This window comes from Eublepharis macularius, chromosome 2, assembly GCF_028583425.1.
Source record: "Eublepharis macularius isolate TG4126 chromosome 2, MPM_Emac_v1.0, whole genome shotgun sequence".
In the NCBI taxonomy this organism is placed as follows: Eukaryota; Metazoa; Chordata; class Lepidosauria; order Squamata; family Eublepharidae; genus Eublepharis; species Eublepharis macularius.
This window is the reverse complement of record NC_072791.1, coordinates 5,319,512-5,345,403: the sequence shown is the minus strand read 5'-3', so window position 1 is coordinate 5,345,403 and position 25,892 is coordinate 5,319,512. Positions and strand designations below refer to the sequence as shown.

Here is a 25,892-nt window from a genome sequence, read left to right as displayed (position 1 = left end):
CTTGTGGGTGTTTGAAGCAACAAACCTCTTAAAAAGTTGTTTGACCCCAGGGAAACTGATGTCTTGCTAACAGAATCTAATTCATAATTTCAGGTGGGTAGCCATGTTGGTCTGCAGTAGAACAGCAAGATTCGAGACCAGTAGCACCCTAAAGACTAGCAAGATTTTCTGGGTATAAGCTTTTGAGAGTCAAAGTTCTCTTTATCAGATACAGGTACTTCTGTCGTACCTACTTTTATCTAACGAAGGGAGCTTTGAGTCTCAGAAGGCTATACCTAGAAAATCTTGTTGGTCTTTTAAGATGCTGTGGTGGAGGAAAGTGCTGTCAAGTCATAGCTGACTTATAGCAACCCCTGTGGGGGCTTTCAAGGCAAGAGACTATCAGAGGGGATTCACCATCGCCTGCCTCTGCATAATGACCCGGTTCTTCTTTGGTGGTCTGTCCCATGCTGGACTCGAATCTTGCTGTCCATTCATAAATAATCTTTGCTGTAAGAATAGTTACACAGCTCCTCTTTTGTAACCCACCCACCGCAGTGACTATCAATTTATACAAAAAGAACTCCCCAGAATATTTCTGGTCTCTCATCCAGGTCTTCTTGACCAGATCTATACTTAAGCTTCAACAGGGCTGCTGTATCACATGCTATGATACAGGACTCCCCAGGAATACAGGAAAACGCCCTGAGCCCTTTGTGGGGAGGGCGGAATAGAAAGCTAAATAAATAAAGGACTGTTGAACAACATAAAAGTCAAGGCCTTTATGACCTGGGCCCACATGCTTGAAAGACTCTCTGTCCCGCTATGAATCCAATCGCACCCTTCACAACAGAGAGGCCCCTCATTTTCAAGAATATGATCCATTACAACCTGAGTCTTTTCTGTTGCTGCCCTGCTGCTGTAGGGCAGCAGGCTGTGTAAGAGAGGCTGTCAAGAAGGCTGTGTACGAGAGCTTATGGGGCAAGCTTGAACGTGATCGATACGTTCTCTGGCTTATGCATTTAATGATAGTTTTAATGATTGTAATGGATTACTCTTTTTGCATAGTGGTTATTGTTGTTCTTCACCTTGACTCCTAACTGGAAGAGGGAGAGTATATACCTAACCCTAAATAAATAATCAAATTTCTTTCTAGCCTGCCACTTTTCAAAGCCACAATGAAGGTTTTTTACCCTTATTAATGCTAAGCAGGTTCAGTTTTCAGGATCAGAGGAGAGCTCACTTTCAAATAAAATCTCCTGCTTTGGTACCAAGAAAGGCAAGAAGAAAGGGTGGCGTGTGAACCTAACATGCTCAGTTTTGCCAACCACTGAGGTGGACTCAAGAAAGTATTGACTGAACAATCCCATCATAAGCAAGAGTGAAGTCGAAGTAGTCTGTTGGAGACAAAATGAAGGGGCCTCACACAGCATGGCTCAGCAAAAGTGTTTATAATTCTCTTGTCCGTCATCTTTGTATAAACCTCCCTACTATTGCATACAAAAGTTCGCATGAATTTGTCTTGAGCAATTTGTTGTTGTTGATCAGCTCCTACTAACCTTACACACATTCACTATGTTGTATTTTACAAAAGTATCTTGCATTCGGTTGGGTACTCGTTTATTCTGAATCTCTGCAAGGCTGGAACATCCAGAGCAGAAAGATTACACGCGTGTGACTATTTAGTCAGATAATTAAAATGAGACCATTTCCTCATTTCGCCTGTGCAGTTTGGAGAATCAACTGATCTGCAAAAATTCCTCCAGAGGTAACTCAGGCGTGGCTTTTACCCTACTCGCTAGGACAAACCATTCTCTTGCTTCAAAAGTCAGCCCTTTCTTTGCTCCCAATTTTTCCAACAGTACAAAATTTCCCAGGAGAGTTTCCCTCCAGGCACAGAGAGTATTTTCCTATGCCCTCTTCCGCGTCTGTGTGCTGAAGCAAGGGAAACAAAGCTACCACCATGAAAAACAGGCACCCTTTTCGGTGGGCTTGCAGCATGGTTTCCGCCCCTGCCGATACTCCCTGTGGGGTCTTATATTGCCACCGCCTGCAGTGTGGCCTGACAGAGCAGGACAAAACTGTGAGACGAATGTGCTCTAGGCAGACAGTCCACACCTGTGGAAAGAGCTACCTGGACTGACCATCTTCCTGCTCTTCTTCTTAAGGTGATTTACAGGAGGATGGAAGGAAGGCAGATGACACAGTCACAGTCCCCCCCCCCCAACCCAGACTGTTCAAAAGGAGGGCCTCAGTGTACTGGAGATCCTCTTCATGAACAGAAACGAGGGAGCCTTGCCTCCCTCCCACTGAAAACTGCGTAATGTAAAAACACACTGCCTAAGAAGAAGGGCTGCAGGTGTTCTTGGCATTCTCCTGGATCCACCATGGACCGATTTTTTCCAGCCAAATTTACAGGGCATTCACAGGAAGTGGCTGGTCTGCTTTCCTTATCAGAACACAGTATGGACTGTGACTTCTGCAAGGCAAAACGTTGAGCCAGCAGCCCAAGTCTATTCCCAGCTGCTTCTCCCCAGACAAGCTGCGTTCCCTGCTCTTTCTTCGATGGCATCACTCAAATCACGACAGCCTGAGCACCAACAGGTCAAAACAGTCCAACGTCTCCCAGTGTTCCGGTCACAGTTCAAATCTCCTCTCTACCTCATCGGCAATCATGTTTGCAATAGCCAGGGAGGAGGTAGCCGCAGGTGAGGGAGCATTTCTGACATGGAGAATTCGGCCCCCGATGTCTCCGGTGCCTCCATCAAACACAAAGTCATCTATCAAATTCCCGTTGCTGTCCAGGGCCTGAGCTCTGACGCCAGATGGACCCCTGCACAAAAGAAGAAGACGGGCCTTCAAAAACAGGAGAGAGGAGTGACTTCTCTGTCTAACAAGACTCATGCACAAACGCCCCCAAGTGAAGGCTCAGCCCCAGGTCTCTTTGCCAAGAAGCAGAACCCCTTGCTGTTGCTCTTGGGGTTCGCTGCTATTCCTAAGCACTGCAAGGCCAGAGTTCAGGAGGCTTCTTCAATAATTATCTACAAATCCTCTGCATTTTAAAAAATTTCTGTAAGGTTCAGCAGCTATTACAGCAAAGTGTGCTTCTTTTTTGGCAGCTGTCATCGCCATCGTTATCATCTACTAGTAAAAAAGCCTGTTGTGGGAAAAAATACAATGGGCTCTAGAAAAGGGAGGGCGGGCAGGTGGGCATTGCCTCCTCCTCTGTGACTGACCCCAGCTGGGTGAAGGCGGGGGGGTGGGGGGCAGGCATTGCCACCTGCTCCAATCCTGATCCCGGCCAGGTGAAGGGGGATGGGTGAAGAGGGGTGGGCATTGCCTCCTGCTCCACACCTCATCCTAGCCGAGTGAAGTTTGGGGGTGAGCATTGCCACCTGCTCCAATCCTTATCCCGGCCGGGTGAAGAGGGGTTGCACATTGCCTTCTCATCTTGGCAGGGTGAAGGAGGGACGGGCATTACCACCTGCTCCACTCCTGATCCCAGTTGGGTGAAGGAGGGTGGGCATAGCCTCCTGCTCTGCACATGATTCTGACTGGGTGAAGGGCGGGCATTGCCACCTGCTTCGCTCCTGATTCCAGCTGGGTGAAAGGGGGCAGGAATTGCCACCTGCTCCGCATTTATCCTGGCTAGATGAATGGAGGGGCATTAATTGCCTCCTGCTCCAAGCCTGGTTCCAGCTGGGTGAAGGGGGAAGGCATTGCCACCTGCTCCGAGCCTGATCCTGGCTGGGTGAAGGTGGGGATGGGCATTGCCACCTGCTTTGCTCTTGATCCCAGCTGGGTGAAGGGGGAGGGGCATTGCCACCTGCTCCACTCCTGATCTCAGCTGGGTGAAGGTGGAGAGCAAGCATTGCCGCCTGCTCTGTGCCTGATCCCAGCCTGGGCTTCCCGCCACAGAGAGCTCTCTGGAGGTATGGGCTGCCTCATCTGGGCTTCCTTCCATGGCAGCTCCCTCTGGAGGTGCACCAGGGTAGGAAGTGAGTTGTCTGGAATATGGTTAGCCTTTTATATAGTAGGACAGTCTGCCTCCCTCTCTGGGCCTCTACGTAGATTAGAAGTATGATGATAAACTTTCAGTCAATCTGTAAGCAGAGTACAAAGTATGACAGAATCTGAAAATCAGTAAGCCAGTAACAAGATATGATATTTTACACAAGATGAATGAAGTTGGGCTGGTATTATAGCATGGTGGGGGGTGGGATAGTACAATGCATGAAACCTATCTGATTAAGGAAACAAGGCAATCAGTGTAGGAAAAAACATTATCCCTGACAAAAGTTACCTCCTGAGCCGACACATTACACCAGAGCTTTGCTCCCCCTACCAAAAAGCCTTGCTGCACAATCCTGTTTTGCACATTTGCAAAACGACAGAAGCATGGAGGGCCAGTTAACGTATTCTTGACTTACAACAGAGAGTTAACTTCAGCTCTTCCAGGTCAGTGTCATAAGACCTGGCTGATGTCTTCCTGATGCAGCGGCACTTCAAAGGCAGGTGGTGCCAGGCTGAACAGGCAGCCACTTCTCCCTGCAGCAGCTGCTAGTCGGGGGAAAGGAAACCCCCGTTCCGGGACAACAGCAGCTGCCATCCACAGGTCTGCTGCTTCTAAACTGATGTCCCATTCAGTCGTCATGGCTACTGGCCACTGATGTGCCTCTTCTCCATGAATTGATTTCTTTCCCTTTTAAAGCCAAATAAGCTAAAAGATCTCTTTATTTTGTGGCAGTGAGGCCCGTAATTTAATTATGCTCTGTGTAGGGGATCAAGCCCTTTTTTTTGTGGTCTGTTCCGAAACTATTGCCTGTCAACTTAAGAGGAGAAGGAGAAAAATTGTCTCGACCCTTTTTCTTTGTATCATGTATAATTAAGAGACAGTGACAGATCAGGACTAGAGACCTGCATTCAAACCCCTTACTCAGCTGTGAAGCTCAGTCAGTCTCTTTAAGCCTGACCTTCCTCGCAGGTTTGTTGTGCGAATAAAGTGGAGGGAGACCCAAGGAAGCTGCCTTGAACTTCTTAGAGGAACAGCAAGACAAGAATGTCATGGATAAATCTTCCATCACCTCCTTGTACAAAGACAAGTCACTCTTCCAAAGAAGCTGTTTGCACTTAAATAAATGCCTACAAGCTTTCCTATGTGCTTAATTAATACATTTTCTGTATGGAAATGCCCAAATAAAGGCATTTAACATTTCAGCCCACAAGTACCCCCCCAATCATAGGCATCTGCATACTCAGAAGTAATTCTAACCGATTCAGGTTGGTCTGCAGTAGAACAGCGAGATTTGGGTCCAGCAGCACCAACAAGATTTGCAGGGTATAAACTTTCAAGAGTTAAAGCTCCCTTTGTCGGATACCCTTCGGCATCTTGTTGGTCTTCAAAGTGCTACTGGGCTCAAATCTGGCTGTTCTAACTGATTCAATAGCATTTACTCCCAAGGAAGTTTGCATCAGTCTATAGCCCATGCGGACAGAGACAGTTGTCGTCGTAGATGCCAAGCAAAAAAAAACACGAGAAGGGCACGTCACTGCATTGTGAATCTCCTTGCGCTTAAACTGGGGTAAAAACACAACAATGTTGTCATGTCACACATCTTGTTTTATTAGACAGTACCTGAGAAGAGGAAGAAGAGACCTGAAGGCTTTTAGAGGCAACTGTCCCTCTCATCTTGATAAAGTAGTTTCCGTTCTCAGGAGAAGCTATACACTTTTTCCTCTGACTCAACTTATCGGAGGGGAAACAGCTGAAGACATCTAAATATCTCTGAAAAGTTTAAAAGTTTGGTTTTTCTTACCTGAGTATATCATCGATGGTAACTTCAGGTATGAATTTCTGGAGCTGCTTTACTTGTGCCTTAAGGAAGCATGCTCTATACATTTCACCCACCCCGTAAGAGAGGTTCTTGCACACCAGCTTCCATAAACCACTGGAAGGAAAATAGGAAAGTAAAACGTGTTGCAAACAGAGATCTCTCCTTCTGCACTCGTGGCCTTGTATGATGAGCACACAGTTCCAAACACTGGCTGCATTTCACTTTTCTATCCTACCAACAGCAGATATGCCAGGCGTCATGGGTACTACACAGCAAGCAAGGCATTAATCATCCTTTGACAATGGAAATGATGTACCTCTTCTGCTTTTTTATGTAGTCTACTAATGCTACAGAAAGTTCCTCTGGTGCCAGCAGCAAGTTAAGCACAATACAAAGCCTAGACATGGCCCGGACCTTGAACAGGAAAACGTTCCCAAACAGCGGACATGCCTGTGGAGGAGTGCCTGTAGTCAAGACCTGGAGGCAGCTGATAGGAGCTGTGCCTACCAGTTCTCTCACCTCCACCCAAGATTCCCTTTCCCCCATTGCAAGCTTATATCTGGTTTTGGAGCCCAAAGGGGGGGAAATGAAATATCCCATGGTGGGGTTTGTGGGGGAGAACTGGCAGGTGAGGGAAAGGTTAAGGTCCCCATAGGGAAGACAGTCAAGATCAAGGGGTGTCAGTTGAGTGTCCGGGATGGAGGTCAGAAAGGGAATCGAAAAGGGAGCGGATAATGGAAATAATTTTCTTAAACAGATGACATGCAGGAACACAAAGGTGGAAGCAAAATCAGAGAGGAGGAGAACTTGACGTATTAAGAGAGGCAATATAATCAGACCAACAGGACAGAGTTACAACATTTGTAGAAACATCTGTCAGGTCTTGCCAGGTACTTCCCAAAACATTTCACTGCCTCACGGGAGTGAATGAGTTAAAGTTGGTTTTATTAAAGAAGAATACCAGTATCAAGATGATATGACAGGAGCATTGGCTGAAGTGGCTCAAGGTAGCAAAGCAAGGTTAATTATAGGTCAGCTTCCCTGCCTCCCCAGTGGGAAAAGAAAGTCTGTTAGGATTTTGGTGCGCTGAGCCTGGGAAGAGGGGAGGAAGGAAAGGATGAGCTCTGCTCAGTCTCTTAGGAGTTTGGTGCAGTCTCTGCTGAAACTTCAAGGCCATGTTCTCAGGCCGGCCAGGAAATTGTAACCAAAACACCTGCAAGATAAGCAGCTAGCAACCATTCAGCAAAACAGGTTTCCCTCTGCATGTTCTCAGAGGTACACTACACACTGCAGCAAAAAATCCGTAACACATGACAGATATGCTGGAGGCACCTCTATCAGCACTGGCGGGCACAACCCAGTGGGGGCTGACCTATAAGAGAAGAATGTCCTAGAATGTCCACAATTAACATTCCAAGCTGAATTCTCATTCTGAACCTCACAAATAAATGGAGAGAGATGTTACCTGTAAGCAGTTGCATCAATGAAATCCCGAAAGCTGAAGTCATAAAATTTGTAACCTTCTCGCTTGAAGGCAAGCACTGCATTAGGCCCGAGCCAGACGCTGCCATCCATCCTTGGGGTGAAATGAATGCCCAAGAAGGGGAAACGGGGATCAGGGACCTACCAGCAAAGCACAAAAAAGGAGGCCTAAACAACAAGCACATCTTGACATCATACGGGATGAATGGGAAGAGTGGATGCCCATGTGCTGTGAACCTGATACACGGTAATGTGGGCCTCACAGATCCTTGCATAAGATCACAATCCACACACCAACCGAGGGGAAGTTAGTTGGGGATATCTTCCTGCTGGATGAACGTCCTAAGGTCGCATCTACACCAACAAATTGGCTTTATACCAGCTGAACTGTCAATTCCATGGGAAATGTTGTCTTGTAAACAGACATCAATATATAGCAATCCTACACAACTACAATTCCCAGGGTTCCTAAGGAAAGAAGCCATGGCAATTTGTTTGAGGCTTGCAAGATGGATGTGCACTTAAGACAGGATTCCCTTTCCCTCCAGATAACCTAAGCAAACCTCAGAGAGCTACTATGATGACACTAAAATATATCCTGGTATATCTTACCAGTCACATATCACACCTGTCCTGCACCAGCTGCACTGGCTTCCGGTTGAATTCCGAATCAGGCTCAAGGTGTTGGTTCTTACCTTTAAAGCCCTGAGCGGGTTGGGACTGGCATATCTTCAGGACCGCCTCTCCCTGTATGTTCCCTGGAGACTGCTTCGATCAGCGGATAAATGTTTAGTGGTGGTCTCCGACCCTAAGGAAGCCCGCCTCGCTTCAACCAGGGCCAGGGCCTTTTCAGTCCTGGCCCCAGCCTGGTGGAACGCTCTGTCAATGGAGACCTGAGCCCAGCGGGACATATTATTGTTCCGCCAGGCCTGTAAGACAGAGCTGTTCTGCCAGGCGTTCGATGGTTGAAGGGGACGGTACCATGTTGGCCTCCCACCTTTGCGTACTTGGTTAATTTATGTTATTATTGCTTATTGTGTGTTGATTTCAGAATTACTGTTTTCTTGTTTTTATTGATTTTAACTGTTGTTCACCGCCCAGAGCCCCTGAGGATGGGTGGTTTATAAATCGAAATAATAAATAAATAATAAATAAATAAAAACACCCAGAAGACAGCCTGAAGCTCTTACTGTGGAAAACACTGAACAAACAACATACCGGATAAATGTTCCCTCGAACCAAATAGCTCTTCTCTGGCTTGAGCACCAAATAGTCGCCCCGGAAAGGCACAATGCGAGGCTCGGAGCTACAACCGCTGATCTGTGAGAGGCGGTCCGAATACAGCCCTGCGCAGGATACAATGTGTCTGCAGTGGATTTCCTTGCCCTGCCGCAAAACAAGAGGTACGAATTCAGGAGACAAAGCTCTGCTAAGAAGCCCACAAGGTCACAGAAGCCAGCCGCTCCTGAGCTGTCTTCTCTTGCTTCTAATCCCAGGCCTTCTGTCATGTTGCTCCTCCTGCTATGGGGATCCAAGCACCTGCCTGGAGGAAGGGGACCGACCTTGGCCGTGAAGGGGCGGGCAGAGGAGGGTGCAGTACATAGCAGGAGCCGGATCTTCAGTACCTAGGAGAGCTCCCATGGAGCATCCAAGCCTAGCCGTAAGGGACAGAGCTCCTGTTCTTTCCTTCCTTCCTTCTTTGTATCATTTATAACCCACCTTTCTCTCTAATGTGGATGTTGAATAGCATGTATTCAGCGTGACTGCACCGGCTTGAAGAGAACCCAGAAAGAGTCCACACCTTGTTTGTTTAGTAAAGGTGTATAATACAATTTATTTATAGGTGGATAAAGAGCAATATATACAGGTTACAGTCCAGAGAGACAAAGTGCTTCGCCTACACCTGGACTCGAAAGAAGCCCCGACCATACTGTACATAGTAGCTATTTATACATGTAGACACCCAATCAGATGCATGCATGAGTTTTAGCTGAGTCATTCACTTACGTCCTCCTGACTCTTGACTTAACCATCTGACTCTTTGTCACCTGATGTGTCTACCTGTCATACTGATCGTTCTGATCTAAAGCCTCTGCACACTGGCTTTTGACACTTAGATATCAACAGTGGACCCATTTTATCTCCTCCACATTTTATCCTCACAACAACAATCCTGCACGGTAGGCTTGCAGTGAAATTCACTTGTTCATTTCTTTTTAAGTTAAAATATCTTGGGTATGGCTTTTAAGACTCCCCCCCCTCCTTTTAGGGGACGGGGGCTGGTCGGCATGGTTTATTCCAGCCAAATAAGAGGCCTTGAGCCACAGGTGCAAACCTGAAACAGCCTTCAAGGACAAAGCTTGAAAGAGGCTGGAATGGCCCCCTGGCTTGTTAGCATGTAGCTTTATAGGGGTGAGTGATGAGTTCTTTCCCTCCCCCCCTTACCTGTAAGGACAGGCCACGGCCAAACCTGTCATAGGAGGTTTTTTTGGCCCTTCTGATTGGCTAAGGGTTTAGGCCAGCTGCAGGCAGCTGGTCTTGAAAAGAGTCTCCCCCAGTCTCTTGGTGTCAAAGAAAGATCAGGGAACAAGAAGGGAAGAGGGAAGAGAAGAGGATCTGTTCCTGCTTTTGCTCCTACGTTTTGCTCCACGACTGGTGGATTCCTGTGCTACAGCCTTTGGAGCTTTTGCTAAAGCTCCTTTTTAGACTGGGAAACTTGCTGAAGGTAACTTCTGGAACGAGTTTAGGGCCTTCCAGTGAATACAGCCCAAATTCAATAGGCTGTTGTTGATCTGTGCTTCTCCACCTACTTCTATGTTTATTTCGTTTGCTTTTGCACTTTCTTTAATAAATTCCTTTTCTTAATTTAGTGTGGAGGTATTGAGGGTTGTGGCTTCAGTCCAAATCCAGTTCTTTGACCATTCTGCCATATGCTACCTTGTTAGTTTGTTTCTGGACTCAACCTGCCAAGTGCCTACCTCACAGGGCTGACCTCCTGTTTAAAACCTGGCAGGCCTGGCAACTGGCCTCTCAGTTCCAGAGTTGAAAGTTTAGTTAAGAGAAGCTGGTGGTGGGTTTCTTTCTACCCTGGCAGTGAGGCTTCGCTTACCAATTCTTTTGGGGTTTTGCCTTGGGAACCCAGCAAGCTTCCATGGCAGAGTGGAGATCTGAACCTAGCTCTCCCAAATCCTAGTCCAATACTCTAACCACTACACAACTCTGCCCTTCCTGGAGCTGTGCCCTTTGGGGCCTCTCACCAGTAACCTGAAGGTAGAAGCCTACCAGAACAGGCCTCGGACAGCATCATCTTCTGGCCATGGAGGTGGGGGGTGGGGTGGGGTCACTGGGGCAGTCGGGGGTGGGGGGTGGGGGTAGTTGTGAGTTTCCTGCATTGTGCCGAGGGGGGGTGGACTGGATGGCCCTGGAGGTCCCTCCCAACCCTGTGATTCTATGATTCAGGCCCCTCACTAGAAGATAGCAAACAACAAAAGGAAAGTGGCCTCTAACACAGCAAATATACACGGAGGACCCGGTTCAAAGACACAGTCCTAAGAGACCACTGTATACGAAGTATAAATTTAATATGTCAGTGAAAGTGCAAAGTGCAAAACCCCCCAATCAATATGGTTTATGTTACAAAAACTGTGGAACTCACCAGCGTTGTTTCTCCAGTGACAATTTATTGATAATAATTGGGACATTGTCTGATTGTGAATACTGATATTAGGCACTGGTTAAATAATTGTCAGAGAGCTTGGAATATTATTAAGAGCTATAATATTTATTGGGATTTTTTGCACTTTGCACTTTCACTGACGTATCAAATTTATACTTTATATACAGTGGCCTCTTAGGACTGTGTCTCTGAACGGGGTCCTCCGTGTATACTCCCTCACTAGAAGAGCCTTGCCTCTCTTCCTAGAAAGGCCTTGCAGAGGAGACGTGTCCCAGAATGAGCCTCCAGCAGATTGGGGAACGCCAGGACCTTGAGGCTGGCACCTGCTGGCCCTGTGTCTGCCGATGCCTCAGAGTCACTTTCTGAGACGTAACCGCTTCTCTCCCCTGCCCGCACTTATCCCCTTCCTCTTTCAGGCCTTGTCCTTCACCCTCAATCCTGGCCCTCTGCATCCATCAGTCAAGCATGGCTTTAACACAGTCCTCCAGCAAGGAACTGCCTCATTCCAATGCCCATCTTGCACAGCCTGCTGGCCCAAAACAAAGAATCAGCAACTGCAACAATCCCAACAGCTACCATTTGAGTGATGGGATAAATTAGTTATACTGGGGGTGGGGTGGGGGGGGCGCTGTTGATTTCTTGATATAAAATTCTATAGGTAGCTGGCTTTGAGGACCAAGATGAAATTACCTTAGACTGAAAGGAGAAATAATACATTTCTCTAAGACTAAAGGGCCCAGTGGATTTAAAAGCACAACTTAATTACAACTTTGAAACTACCAAGCTTGCCTAAGATGGTATAGGCAATGGCATCTCTACATCGCTATTAATTTTATAAAACAAGGAATCTTTAGAAATGGAAAATCTTCCGCCCCACATCTCTGAAAAAAATAATAAAAAACATGCCGCTTGGTCTTACCTTGGAACTTCTAACAACAACGGGATATTTCATCCCTGCCAATAAGAAAGATGCACATGTTATGAAACGGTCATCTTCCCTGGGGCATAACACTCCAACCAAAGCACAGACTCTGCATACACTGGCCAGACAGGCGAGCTGTCTGGGTAGGCGCTTTTGCAATTAGTGGATCCGGAGGAGTTAGCCGTGTTCATCTGTAGTTGCAAAATAGTAAAGAGTCCAGTAGCGCCTTTAAGACTAACCAACTTTATTGTAGCATAAGCTTTCAAGAACCACAGCTCTCTTGCATCTGACGAAGAGAGCTGTGGTTCTCGAAAACTTATGCTGCAATAAAGTTGGTTAGTCTTCAAGGGGCTACTGGACTCTTTACTATTTTGCAATGAGTGTTTGTCAGGCCAAAGCAGGCCAGCCCCCCTCCCCGCTCCATTTATATCATTGCAGAAGCTAGACAGGTAACCCATTTCTGAACCAAATATGTGAAGCTGCCTTCATATGAATCCAGATCACGTATTGCCTATTCTGACTGGGAGTGACTCTCCAATGCCTGAGACAGTGAAAGGTCTTTTCCATTAACCCCTGCCTGAGATCCTGCGACTCGGAGATGCCAGGCTCCGAAACTGGGGCTTCTTCATGCAAGCCCCATGAGTCACCACCAAGTACCAGCCATTCCATTCACATGCTGTGGTGCTCTTTGGGCCTGTGGTGGCCTCTCACTCTTTTTCTTTGACTTGCTAGATGCTAGGACATGGGGGAAAAAAATCACTCATAGAACCTGTGTGTGTCACAGCTGACTTATGGCAACCCCTTACGGTTTTTGAAGCAGGAAATGTTCAGAGGGTGGTTGGCCATTGCCTGCCTCTGCACAGCAACCCAGGACTTCCTTGGTGGTCTCCCCTCTAAGTACTGGCCGGGGCCAACCCTGTGTAGCTTTCGAGAGCTGATGAGATTGGGCTAGTCTGGGCTATCGCGGAGGCTACAGTGTATTTATCCTTAAACTTGAAGGCATCTGTTGAAATGATCATGCAGCAGGTGTTTAAAACAAAATAGTTCACAATTTACTGGCAGGACTCTTGGTCGCCCAAAGTCGCAAAACCCAGCAGTACAATGGTGTTTTTAAAAAAAAGACAGATTATTTATTTTAAGATGTATACTGTGCCCAATGCGACACTGCAGAGCTGTTAGGGAAGCTCAAATTATGTAAAGCAACAAAAGCGAAAAAGCAAATACAAATAAAACCGATATTCATTTAAATCACACAAACAGCAGGCATCCGATAAGAAATCATATAAGCAATATAGGAGTAGTGGAGGAAACACGCACATTGTAACCGCCTTGGACTTCTGCTGGCTTTAAATCTTTGCAAATTTGCATTGACAGACCCTATGACGTTGTTTACTGAAATGTCCCTGAAACCGACTGTACTAACTTGCACTGTGTAGTCTGCCTCAAGTCTCACTGAGAAAGAAGCACTATAAAAATAAATAAATCCATCCATCCATCCATCTAATAACTTGTCCTGGACTGATGGGTTATACTTCAGATAAAAGTTTCATAGAACTGCTTTAAGGACAAGAAGCAGTCCTGCTTCACTGGATATTTAAAAATACCTGCCTTAAATCGATAGACTAATTTGCGCAAGGAATTCTGCCTCCATGAAATGGCTTTTGGAACAAATGCTAGGGAATGCCTTCCCGCCCTGAATCCAAATGGGTCTGCTACTCAAGCCTCTCAGGTCATCCCACAAGCTGAAGCTATTTCAGCTCAGAGGGTCTCTGGAGGATTCACAAATTACTTTCAGTGAAACTCTAAGCAGAATTACTCCAGTCTAAGCCCACTGAAATCAATGGGCTTAGACTGGATTAACTCTGCTTAGGATTTCACTGTTTATGTCACCACTGAAACAGCAATGGTTAGGAGTAGTAGTATTGGAGGGGGGGGGGGAAGAGTTCACCTTCTTTACTTCCTGTGGGACTTTCTTTTGTCATCTCCATGCCTTCTACCTCGAAGTCAGTGAAGACCGTTCCCCCAGCTGCTTCGAAGTCTTTGGCATAGGAGAGGGCCACCTGCCTGTAGTTCACAATGCCAGTATATGGAGAGTCCAGAGCCATCAAACCCTGAAAAGGAGAGAGCATATGATATAAAGAAGTCCGAGTGGTTTTCTATACTTTCCAATTACGTTGAGACCTTTCCCTAATTTTATTGTATCAACCTGTGACGTCAGTGATATTTCCCCCTTCCAATTTCTGGCCTCCAGGAGTTTAGCTGCTGTCAGTAACAATATGATTTTATTGCCTAAAACTCCCAGTAAGATGACTTTGGGCTATAGGGGAATGGAATCATCAGCTATTTTATATTTAATTAGTGTCCAAAAGTGCTCCATCTTTACATGCTCCCGTTAGGTATGAAAACAGGAACCAGTGTCGCCACATTTCTTCTGGCAAGTTGATGGATATTGACTAGTAATGTGATGTAGTTTATTTAGGGCTATACACTGTCTAGTGTATAACTTAAATGTGAGCTTGCTTGTGTTAACAGAAAATAAGATGAAAAGAGGTGAAGACCAAACAGAAGGCCATGTTTTAGGATGGGTGGTGAGCCAAAATCTCTTCCCCATTTAACTATATATCCTGGATTTTCTGCCCATACACAGCACTCAAAAATTGTATATTTAACAGCAGTTGCCTATTATGTAAAATGACCTCAAATCTTGGTTGTTGTGGGTTTTCCGGGCTGTATTGCTGTGGTCTTGGCATTGTAGTTCCTGATGTTTCGCCAGCAGCTGTGGCTGGCATCTTCAGAGGTGTAGCACCAAAAGACAGAGATCTCTCAGTGTCACAGTGTGGAAAAGATGTAGGTCATTTGTATCTACTCAGGAGGGGTGGGGTTGAGCTGAGTCATCCTGTAAGAGTTTCCCAGGGTGTGGAGTGCTAATGGCGGGAGGCTTCACTGTATCCTGAGGAGGTTCTTTTGCATATGGATTGGTGCTTGATGTGCTAATCTTCTCTGCAGGGCTATTGTCGGGTGTAGAGTGTTTTGTTAGCCTGGTGTTTTTCAGAACTGGAAACCATGCTCTGTTCATTCTGTTCACTGCAGACTTGGACAACCTGAAAAATCAGCAGTGGCTGAACATAGCCTAACTCAAACAGGGCACAGTATCTTATTCCAGGACACCAAAATACTGGACAACACTTCCAACTACTTTGTCAGACTGCACAGGGAAGCCACTGAAGTTCACAAGCATAAGCAAAACTTCAACAGGAAAGAAGAAACCTTAAGAATGAACAGAGCATGGTTTCCAGTTCTGAAAAACACCAGGCTAACAAAACACTCTATACCCTAAAATAGCCCTGCAGAGAAGATTAGCACATCAAGCACCAATCCATATGCAAAAGAACCTCCTCAGGATACAGTGAAGCCTCCCGCCATTAGCATTCCACACCCTGGGAAACTCTTACAGGATGACTCAGCTCAACCCCACCCCTCCTGAGTAGATATAAATGACCTGCCAACATCTTTTCCACACTGTGACACTGAGAGATCTCTGTCTTTTGGTGCTACACCTCTGAAGATGCCAGCCACAGCTGCTGGCGAAACGTCAGGAACTACAATGCCAAGACCACGGCAATACAGCCCGGAAAACCCACAACAACCATCGTTCTCCGGCCATGAAAGCCTTTGACAATACATCGACCTCAAATCTTGTTGGATCTCTATTAAGCTATTTCTGTTTATTGGAAATTGTTTCCTACTTTTAATTGAAATAACATTATTCATTTTTTTTTTGCAATTTCACGTACTCTGATATATTATTTTCCTCCAGATTTGGGAAGATCCTTACATTCAAGGGGGGAAACATCTAGGTTCAAAAGAGTTGGAAATGGGGACAGATCTGGTGGAAGAATTTTTCACCATTTCCCCCAGACTAAGCAGAAACAAGTTTGTTATTTCTTTGGGATGTTCCCCTTTTGCATCTAGGTAACTTCTTCTAATGACCAGTGCTTTATATACTGTTTTTCTATAGCCACCCGCTGATTGTGGAACAATATACATCAAATGACATAAATATGGTTCACAACTAGGAAGCGTAGCAACGTAATTGTATTTTTGGCGTTATCGTGCCACCCTTATCTTGAGGGAGTCTAAGGGCTGATCTGGGCCATTTTTTCATCCCCTATAAAAATATCTATGATTCTATCTATGATTCTTAGAGGTTCAGAAATTACCATAGAATGGAAAAGAAAAAGCAGAAGATCAGCATTTAAGTTATTCATGTATAGAGATTTTTAGTTATTAATAGGTATAGATCCAGAGGAGTTAGCCATGTTAGTCTGTAGTAGCAAAATCAAAAAGAGTCCAGTAGCACCTTTAAGACTAACCAATTTTATTGTAGCATAAGCTTTCGAGAATCAAGTTCTCTTCGTCAGATGCCTGATCAAAACTGGGCAAATACAGAAGAGGAGGGGAGAGAGGGGAGAATGCATCTGGCAGGGAGAGCTGTGGTTATCGAAGGCTTATACTACATAGTAATTGGATGCTTTCACTGCTGCAAACTAACACGGCAAACTGACTCCACACCAAAAGGAGATGTTTACATTTACTAGTAAAGTGAGATTAGTGGTAAGAATCTCAGATTTAATACAGGACCTGGGAATCAGATATTGTCCCATACTCTTGTAAAATCTGGAGCTGCTATCATAGATGTCACAGGCATAGTCAGATATAGCCCGGTGTCATCTGTTTATAAGCTCACCTTGTGATATGTGACTCCTATCAGCAGCCCTTCTATATCTTTACACCACCTCATTTCCTCAGCAAAAGAGTGACGGACAATATGGAACGGACGGGGAACATCTCTGTTTTGTACCTCTGTCTATCTGGAAATTCCCAGTTTTGAAGCTACTCGCTTTTATGGGGAAACCAGAGTTTTTATATAGGGCTTTGACCACCTGGAGGAATCCTTGTCCAAATGGTTTAAACTTTTAAGGTTCTGCAGATACCTCCAGCAATGACAAGCTTTGGTATAAAGCCATTTTAGTAATATTGCCATACTGAAGGAAAAGGTGGTGGGAAGGCCGTGGCCCCCTCTGGATTGGTGCTTCCATGTGAAATACCGATCTGGGAAGGTGGTAGCACGTGTGGTGGTGGTGCAAGCATGCACCAGCTCTCTTGTGGTATTCACAGAGTTAACAGTCCCAATCGGACTGGCCCACGTACCCCAAGGGCTGTCCGAACTGGATGAGCCTCCCCCTCCTGGTCACCTCTCCCACCATCTCTGTAGGGTCCGTTTGGTCGTGGTGAGCAGCTGCGGCAGGCATCGGCATGGGATGCTTGTTGGCACTTCCCCAGTAGGGCACAACTGAGAGTGGTTATCACTAGGGTGCCCCCTTTATCCGCATATGGAGATATTTTGCAGCACCTGGGGATCAGGGCTGGGGCGCGGACCACCCCCTTGCACCCATGTGTGCACGGCCGGGCGAGGGAGACTGGCCCTGTCCAACAGGATGTGTGATGCCAGCATAGGAGGGTGCCATGGCGAGGGTCCAGCTACCTGGGCTGCGTGGGGTGGCCAGAGCTGTGACATGCCCAATCAGTGACAGGAGTTGCTCCTCCGGCACCCAGGCTCCCCCAGGCAGCTTTCCCCCAGCCAGGCACCTCAATGTGGATGCTGTGACAGCGGGGACATGTGGTGCCCAGCTGCCTGCTCTCTGGTGGGGGGGGGGAAATGGAGGTGTTGACAGGCAGCTGGGCCCATGGCCCACGCCTTGGCTGCGCCTTGCCACTCGCACACCTGTCATGGGGGTGGCATGACCTCTGTGGGATGCTGGTGGGGTTGTCAGGGGAATGGCAGGGCGTGTGCTCTCTGCAGCAGCCTTGCCGTGCCATGCCAGGCTCAGCCACTGGCGTAACTCTCTCACAGAAGTGCTTAGGGAGCGGATGGGTGGATTCACAGGCACGCAGGTGTGCGGGCACCAGTGGCACAGCAGGCCTCAGGATTGCGCTATAAATGTTGATCTTCTTTTACATCGTGATTTATGATGGTGGTAAGCCTAGATGCCAATAATAAGGCAAAGATTTCAGCATCTTGAATTTAAGAAGTGAAATCATTCTATAGGAATCCAACTGTGAAAGACCTTCTCCAGGTTTTGGAACAATTATTATATGGGCTTCATTCCAGGTGTGTTGGATGTTTCCTATTTTTCAAACAGTATCGAAAAAAAGTCTTGGCAACCAGATTTCCCCCCCCCCCCCCAATATAAAAACAGTCCAGGAAAGCCATCTGTGCCTGGAGTTTTATTGCTTTGCATTTTTTAGGTTATGTCTAGTGCTTCCTCTCAATAAGGTTCATATGTTCAGTGGAGATAGTTTGTCTCAATATTTTTTCTAAGAATCTGTTTATTTTATCTGGCTCATATGAAAGGTCGAGCATAGCATAACAGCAAATTCATTATCTATTTTAGATGACTTAGACAGACAGGTGACATATTTTTTAGTCTCTATAGTTACATTTCATCTCTCACTCTTTTTTCCTTGTCCCGTTTTATCTGTCAGTTAGACGGAGAATGTGTGATCATCCCGTGATTCCCCCACTGAGCTTCAGGGCAGATTAAAAACTGAACCCAGGTCCCAGAAATTCGGGACTGACACTCTTAACTGTTACATGGCACTAACTTCATTTGTCTAAAGAGCAGGAAGGTTCTTACCCGGCAGTAGGGCTCCTTTGCTTGTATTTCTTTGGCAGTGATCAGTTTCAGCCCCCGGACCCCGTTCTGTAGCCCTCTCTCGTGTAATGCCTTGAGTCTCGGAATTTCTTCATGTTCAACCGCAACAATGAGCTACAGAAGGCACAAGAAAAGTGGGCTAACCACGCCACGAGAATGCAAATGAACCACTTCTGTTCAGAGCACACACGACAACGTTCTGGAAAGCAGAACGGCAGCAATACCATTTTCCTTGAGAATTAAAAGGTGGGGACAGCATAACTTGAGAAGGCTGGACCTAGCTGAAGGCTCTGGGCTTCAGCACACCACGCCTCCCAAGGAGCAGCAAAATGAGCGGATCCAGAAAGACTGCTTTGGAGGTTTTTCAGAGGTGAAAATTTCAATTAATGTTGCGTCAAGATAACCATGCAAAAAATTCAAGTTAATCACAAGCATCATATATAACAACTTATCTAAGCATGATACCAGTGAGGCAGACCATATAGCTACTTTGCATTGGTAGCCAAGAGTATGAAAGTACAAAAACTCACCGGTGAGCTGCTTTGTTCTGCAGGATCCCATTTAAACCAGGCCTACCTCTAGCCTTTGTGATGGGCAGCATATCTAAACATACAGTTGACCCTGGGCCATTAATCTGCCCACGCAGAAAGGAATGACGGTGAGGCCCTACCTCTCAGACACATCCCGCATTGTAAAAAGCTGCAGCTCTAATGGAGTGAAAGTCCATTTGTCGGGCATTAATATAATCTGTTTGGAATTACAATTTGCATCTCCGTTTCTCCTCACTGAAAATGGCTTACTTCATCCCGCACCTCGCCACTTGCTTTAGACAATCCTGAAGACAGATTCTGACACACACATGATGTCTGTATAACACATTAACAATAGCCCCCCGCCCCCGCTACTCCAGCAAGGCAAGGGGTTCCACCAATGGCAGAGACTGCCAAGGCTCACCAACAGTAAGAGGGGAAATCAGATTCCTCAGTGCCCCCTCAAAGAGCCTGCAGCTGGCATCGGTGCACAACCCTCTAGTTTGCCCCCAGGATTGCTAGGTAACCAAGTATAGCGCCAAACTAGAGAAGGCAGTAGGTTACTGAATTGTAGCTGCATAATGGAGGAGGCCAGGTTGTCCCGACCTGGTGCAGTTTTCCCATTCATTCATTTCTTTATTTACAGTCATTTGACCAATCATGTAACACCACTGCACTAAAAAGAAAATTCAAAGCATAAAACAGAACAAATAAAACAATTTGGAATTAAGATCGAGTTGCAGCACAATATAATTTCCAAGTCCTGAATATCACCAAGCAATATCTGGTTACTTGATAGGTCATCTTGGCATTCTTATCAGACAGAAAGTAATCAAGTCTAGCTTGTTCAGAAATTTTACCTAATAAAAATATGATCATCTCATCACTCTAAATCGCCCCATCCCACGAAAGCTGCTATTTGAACCCAGAGGAGAAAAGATACAGATGCCCGTATAGTGCTTGAGGGTTTTATGAACTGGGGGAACAGCAGTGCACATGACAGGGGAAGAGATTCAGATCAGTTCACAAGGGCAGAAATATTAAAACTTCACCTCCCCCAGAGTCACAGCCTTGATTCAATCCCACCTCTCGCTCCCCCTGGGCTGCTTCTAAATTGGAAAAAAAAGAGGGTGGGGGGAGTTCTCTGGTTACAGACATCCCACTATCTTGTCTAGTTTGAACTTTAGCATGCAGTCTTCAGCAGCCAGGGGCTCATCGCTGCAAGGTCATGCATCTTGGGATCATAGAATCATAGAGTTGGAAGGGGCCATACAGACCTTCTAGTCCCACCCCCTGCCCAGTGCAGGATCAGCCTAAAGCATCTCTGACAATATTCATCCAGCCTCTTCTTGAAAACTGTCAGTGAGGGGGAGCTCACCACCTCCCTAGGCAGCTGATTCCACTTTTGAACTACTCTGACTGTGAAAAAGTTCTTCCTAATATCCAGCCGGTACCTTTTCTGCATGTAATTTAAGCCCATTGTTTCAGGTCCTGCCCTCTGCTGCCAACTGGAACAGTTCCCTGCCCTCCTCCAAATGACATCCTTTCAAATACTTAAAGAGAGCAATCATGCCCCCCCTCAACCTCCTCCTAACTAAACATTCCCAAGGCCCTCAGCCTTTCCTCATAGGGCTCAGTCTCCAGACCCCTGATCATCCTCGTCGCTCTCCTCTGCACCCTCTTGATTTTGTCCACATCCTTTTTGAAGTGAGGCCTTCAGAACTGCATACAATACTCCAGGTGCGGCCTGACCAAGGCAGTATAGAGAGGGGCTATGACCTCCTGCGATTTCGACGCTATGGCCCCTTTGATACAACCCAAGATTGAAGTAGCCTTTTTTGCCACCGCATCACACAGAGCCAAGCTACAAGTGACGCCTGACACAGGTTGGACACTCGTCAACTTCCCTCAAGTTTTGATGGGAAATGTAGGCATCCTGGTCTTGCAGCTGTAATGGAGAGCCAAGCTGTAAAACCAGGATGCCTACATTTCCCATCAAAACTTGAGGTAAGCTGACAAGTGTCCAACCTGTGTAAGGCGTCACTTGTAGCTTGGCTCTGACTGCTCATATTTAGTTTACAGTCCACTCTTACCCCAAGATCTCTTTCACATACATAAGAACATAAGAACATAAGCAAAGCCATGTTGGATCAGGCCAGTGGCCCATCCAGTCCAACATTCTGTCACACACAGTGGCTAGAAATCCAGTGCCATCTAAAGGACTGTCAGTGAGGCCAGGACACCAGAAGCCCTCCCACTGCCTTCCTTCCAGCACCAAGACAACAGAGCACCACCTCCCCACAAAGAGAATACCATCTATCTCCTGTGGCTAATAGCCACTGATGGACCTCTGCTCCATATATTTGTCCAGTCCCCTCTTGAAGCTGGCAATGCTTGTAGCTGCCACCACCTCCTGTGGCAACGAATTCCATGTGTTTATCACCCTTTGTGTAAAGTAGTATTTTCTTCTATCTGTTCTAACCCGACTGCTCAATAATTTCATACAGTGCCCACGAGTTCTTGTATTGTGAGAAAGGGAGAAAAACACATCTTTCTCTACCTTCTCTAACCCGTGCATTATCTTGTAAACCTCTATCATGTCTCCCCTCAGTCGTCTTTTCTCCAGGCTAAAGAGCCCCAAGCGCCTCAATCTTTCCTCATAGGGAAAGTGTTCCAACCCTTTAATCATTTTAGTTGCCCTTCTCTGTACTTTTTCCAGTGCTATGATATCTTTTTTAAGGTGTGGCGACCAGAACTGTACACAGTACTCCAAATGAGGCCTTACCATCGATTTATACAGAGGCATTATGATACCGGCTGATTTGTTTTCAATCCCTTTCCTAATAACCCCTAGCATAGCATTAGCTTTTTTTATGGCAGTCGCACACTGTGCTGACGTTTTTAGTGAGTTATCTATCATGACTCCAAGATCTCTCTCTTGGTCAGTCTCCGCCAGTTCAGACCCCATCAACTTGTATTTATATTTTGGATTTTTGGTTCCAATGTGCATTACTTTGCACTTGGCTACATTGAACCTCATTTGCCACATGGATGCCCACTCTTCTAGCCTCGACAGATCCCTTTGGAGTGCCTCACAATCCTCTCTGGCTTTCACCACCCTGAACAATTTCGTGTCATCTGCAAATTTAGCCACTTCACTGCTTAATCCCAATTCCAAATCATTAATAAACAAGTTAAAAAGCATTGGACCCAATACCGACCCCTGTGGCACCCCACTGCTCACCACCCTCCACTGTGAGAAGTGCCCGTTTATACTCACTCTCTGTTTCCTATTAATTAGCCAGTTTTCGATCCACAAGAGGACTTGGCCCTTTATCCCATAGCTACTGAGCTTACTTAGGAGCCTTTGATGAGGAACTTTGTCAAAAGCTTTCTGGAAGTCAAGATAAACAATATCTATCGGGTCTCCCTTGTCCACTTGTTTGTTCACTCCCTCAAAGAACTCTAACAGATTGGTGAGACAAGATCTTCCCTTACAGAACCCATGCTGAGTTTTCCTCATCAGCTTTTGGTCATCAATGTGCCCACTAATTTTATTTTTGATAATAGTTTCCACCAACTTACCCGGTATTGACGTCAGGCTGACTGGCCTGTAATTTCCCGGATCTCCCCTGGAACCTTTTTTAAAGATGGGGACAACATTAGCTACCTTCCAGTCCTCAGGAACAGATGCAGAGTTTAATGACAGATTACATATTTTTGTGAGGAGATCTACAAGTTCACACTTGAGTTCTTTCAGAACTCTTGGATGTATGCCATCTGGGCCCGGTGATTTATCAGTTTTTAAATTATCTAGCAGTCGCATAACCTCCTCTCTCGTCACCTCAATGTGACTCAGGTCTTTCAAAACCCCTCCCAAAGTCAGTGCTTCCGGAGTGGGCATGCACTTCTTATCTTCCACAGTGAAGACAGAAGCAAAGAACGCATTCAGCTTCTCGGCCATTTCCCTATCACCCTTTAGTAATCCTTTTACGCCTTGGTCATCCAAGGGCCCCACTGCCTCCCTAGCTGGTTTCCTACTTCTAATATATTTAAAGAATTGTTTATTGTTTTTCTTTATGTTCTTTGCAATATGCTCCTCATATTCCCTTTTTGCCTGTCTGATCACAGACTTGCACTTTTTTTGCCACAGCTTATGCTCCTTTTTATCAACCTCACTCCGACTAGTTTTCCACTGCCTAAAAGAATCCTTTTTACCTTTTACAGCTTCTATTACATTGCTTGTTAACCATGCTGGCCTTTTCCTAAACCTATTTGTGCCTTTCCTAACCAGCGGTATATATTTAATTTGAGCTTCCAGGATTGTAGTTTTAAATAGTCTCCAAGATTCCCCAAGTGTTTTGACCTTTTTTACTTTCCCTTTCAGTTTCTTCTTCACGTACCCCCTCATCTCAGAAAAGTTACCCCTTTTGAAGTTAAACATGGCTGTGTTGGTCTTATTTGGCAATTTCCTATTTATACATATGTTGTACTCAATAACATTATGGTCACTGTTCCCAAGTGGTGCAATCACATTTACATCTCTCACCAGGTCTTCAGCATTACTGAGGACCAAATCCAGGATCACCTCTCCCCTAGTAGGTTCTGTAACCATCTGTAACCATCTGTTCCATAGCACAGTCATTGACACATACACTACTGCCCAGAAGTGTATCCCCCATCCAGTATTTGTGCTTCCCATTTTTGTGGCCCAGATGTAATACTGTGCACTTGTCTTTGTTGAATTGCATCCTATTCACAGCTGCCCACTTCTCCAGAGTATTCAGGTCTTGCTGAATTTTCATTCTATCTTTTTGGGTGTTTGCTACTCCTCCCAATTTGGTATCATCAGCAAATTTAATGAGCAGCCCTTCCATTCCTTCATCCAGATAATTGATAAAGAAGCCAGTGGATGTCCCAAGAGACAGTGGCTTGTATGTGGCAGAACCCAGTGGATCCACCGGCTAGCTGGACAAAAGAAGCAACTGGAAATGCAATCATTTTAGTCATGTCACAAAAGCCAACAGTCCAATGTCAATTTTGTGTCCTCTGTATTCAAGGAGGCTGTGGGTTTGTTGTTGTGCTGGTTGCCTCTGATAACAAACGGAAGGCCAGGACCCAGTGCCGCCCTCAGTCCCTGCCTTCAAAGGAAATGCAGACGGCAGGGAACCTGGCGAATGGAAAGCACAGCTGATACGTGGGTACCGCTGTACTCGCTGCTTTCCCCAGATATATCCTAGAAAATACTGGGAACAGCCAGTGCAGCCTGTCTCTCATTCCATCCAATTGCTGATGAAGGCAGGGGCTTCATCAAGCTTCACTAGAAGTGGGAAAGTCCGTTCCTCAATGAAGACGCATCAGATTTTCCCACATGAACTTTAAGTCCAGCCCTTGTCCCTTTGGTGAAATAGAGCGTTTAAACTGATAAATTCTTGTGCTGGTCTACAAAGCTAGTTTCTCATGCGAAAGGTGTGGGGTGGTTAAAACATTCCAGCTCTTACAGCCTACAGCGATATATTCCTGGAAATGCTCGGACAGACATCAGAAGGAATGCCATACCCTTCGGGCTTGCTGGTTGAAACATTAAGCTTTGAGAGGTAACCTATAAAGTGCAGGCAAGTGCTCTAACCGGCCTTCTGAAGATGCAGAGAATGTTGAAAACATGCACATTACACCCATTCTGGAGTCACGGCATTGGTTACTAATCAATTTCCAGGAGTGCTTCAGTACTCTCCCCGTATGTGCCCCAGAGGACACTCTGATCAGGATAGAAACAACTATTGGTGGTCCCTGGCCCCAAGGAGGCCCACCTGGCATCAACCAGAGCCAGAACCTTCTCAGTCCTGGCCCCGGCCTGGTGGAACTCTCTGTCTATTGAGACTAGGGCCCGGCAGGATTTGTTATCGTTCCACCAGGCCTGTAAGACAGAGATGTTCCACCAGGTTGAAGTTGGGCTTGGCCTCCTCTGGCTGATTAGAGGGGAAAAAATGGAAGATCTGAACCCTCCCTATTAGGATTGTCCACCCACCTGCTTCTAACTAGTGTTTATCAACTGCTGCCATCTAGTCATTATGTATTGCTGTATGTTATATTATGTAAATGTTTTAAAATGTTTTAAAATGTTTTTTACTGTTTTATATTATATATATATCATATGATGGATTTTAATTTGTTGTAATCCGCCCTGAGCCCACTCGCAGGGAGGGTGGAATAAAAATTTAAAGTAAACAAAATAAAATCAATAAATACTAACCATCACCTCATTTCCTGGCCTTGGACCCACATATCTGTAGGACTGCCTCTCCTACTATGCCACAACAGCTTCACATATCAGAGTAAGACTTTTTGAGGGTGCTGCCCTGCAACTGGGCATCTCCACTGGGTGCTCTGGTCCCAGGTGGTAAAATAAAATGCTCTCGGGGTCAAGAAGCCCGGCACCCCACAGTAGGGAGCTGCCACCCATTACCTCTGACTAATCCTAAGCTTAGAGCCTGAGGAAATAAAGATTCAAGTGGTACTGGGTGTTAACTGCTGTAGCATAGTGGTTAAGTGGCTGGGCTACGAATCAGTACTTTGTTAGTTCGATTCCCACAACTGCCATGAGCAAAGCAGGTGGCCTTGGGTAGGCCACCTCTCTCAGCCCCAGCTGTATTGTGGGGATAATAACAGCACTGACTTTGTTCGCCACTCTAGATGTGGCACACATCTGTCCAGAAGGGCTGTATATAAGCACACTCTTATTGTTGTTGTTAT

General features: G+C 46.0%; 1 protein-coding gene across 1 annotated transcript in view; it reads right to left on the bottom strand.

The window, feature by feature from the left end:
• Positions 1-1,413: 1,413 nt before the first annotated feature.
• The window catches only part of L2HGDH (L-2-hydroxyglutarate dehydrogenase), a 33,266-nt gene continuing 8,787 nt past the window's right edge, over positions 1,414-25,892 (bottom strand). The window contains exons 4-10 of the mRNA XM_054971504.1: positions 18,592-18,723; positions 13,842-14,004; positions 11,891-11,925; positions 8,514-8,681; positions 7,279-7,436; positions 5,796-5,927; positions 1,414-2,812 (exon numbers count right to left, since the gene is read on the bottom strand). Of these exons, the coding sequence (XP_054827479.1) occupies positions 2,617-2,812; positions 5,796-5,927; positions 7,279-7,436; positions 8,514-8,681; positions 11,891-11,925; positions 13,842-14,004; positions 18,592-18,723 (984 nt within the window). The 3' untranslated portion in view covers positions 1,414-2,616. The remainder of the gene's footprint in view (positions 2,813-5,795; positions 5,928-7,278; positions 7,437-8,513; positions 8,682-11,890; positions 11,926-13,841; positions 14,005-18,591; positions 18,724-25,892) is intronic.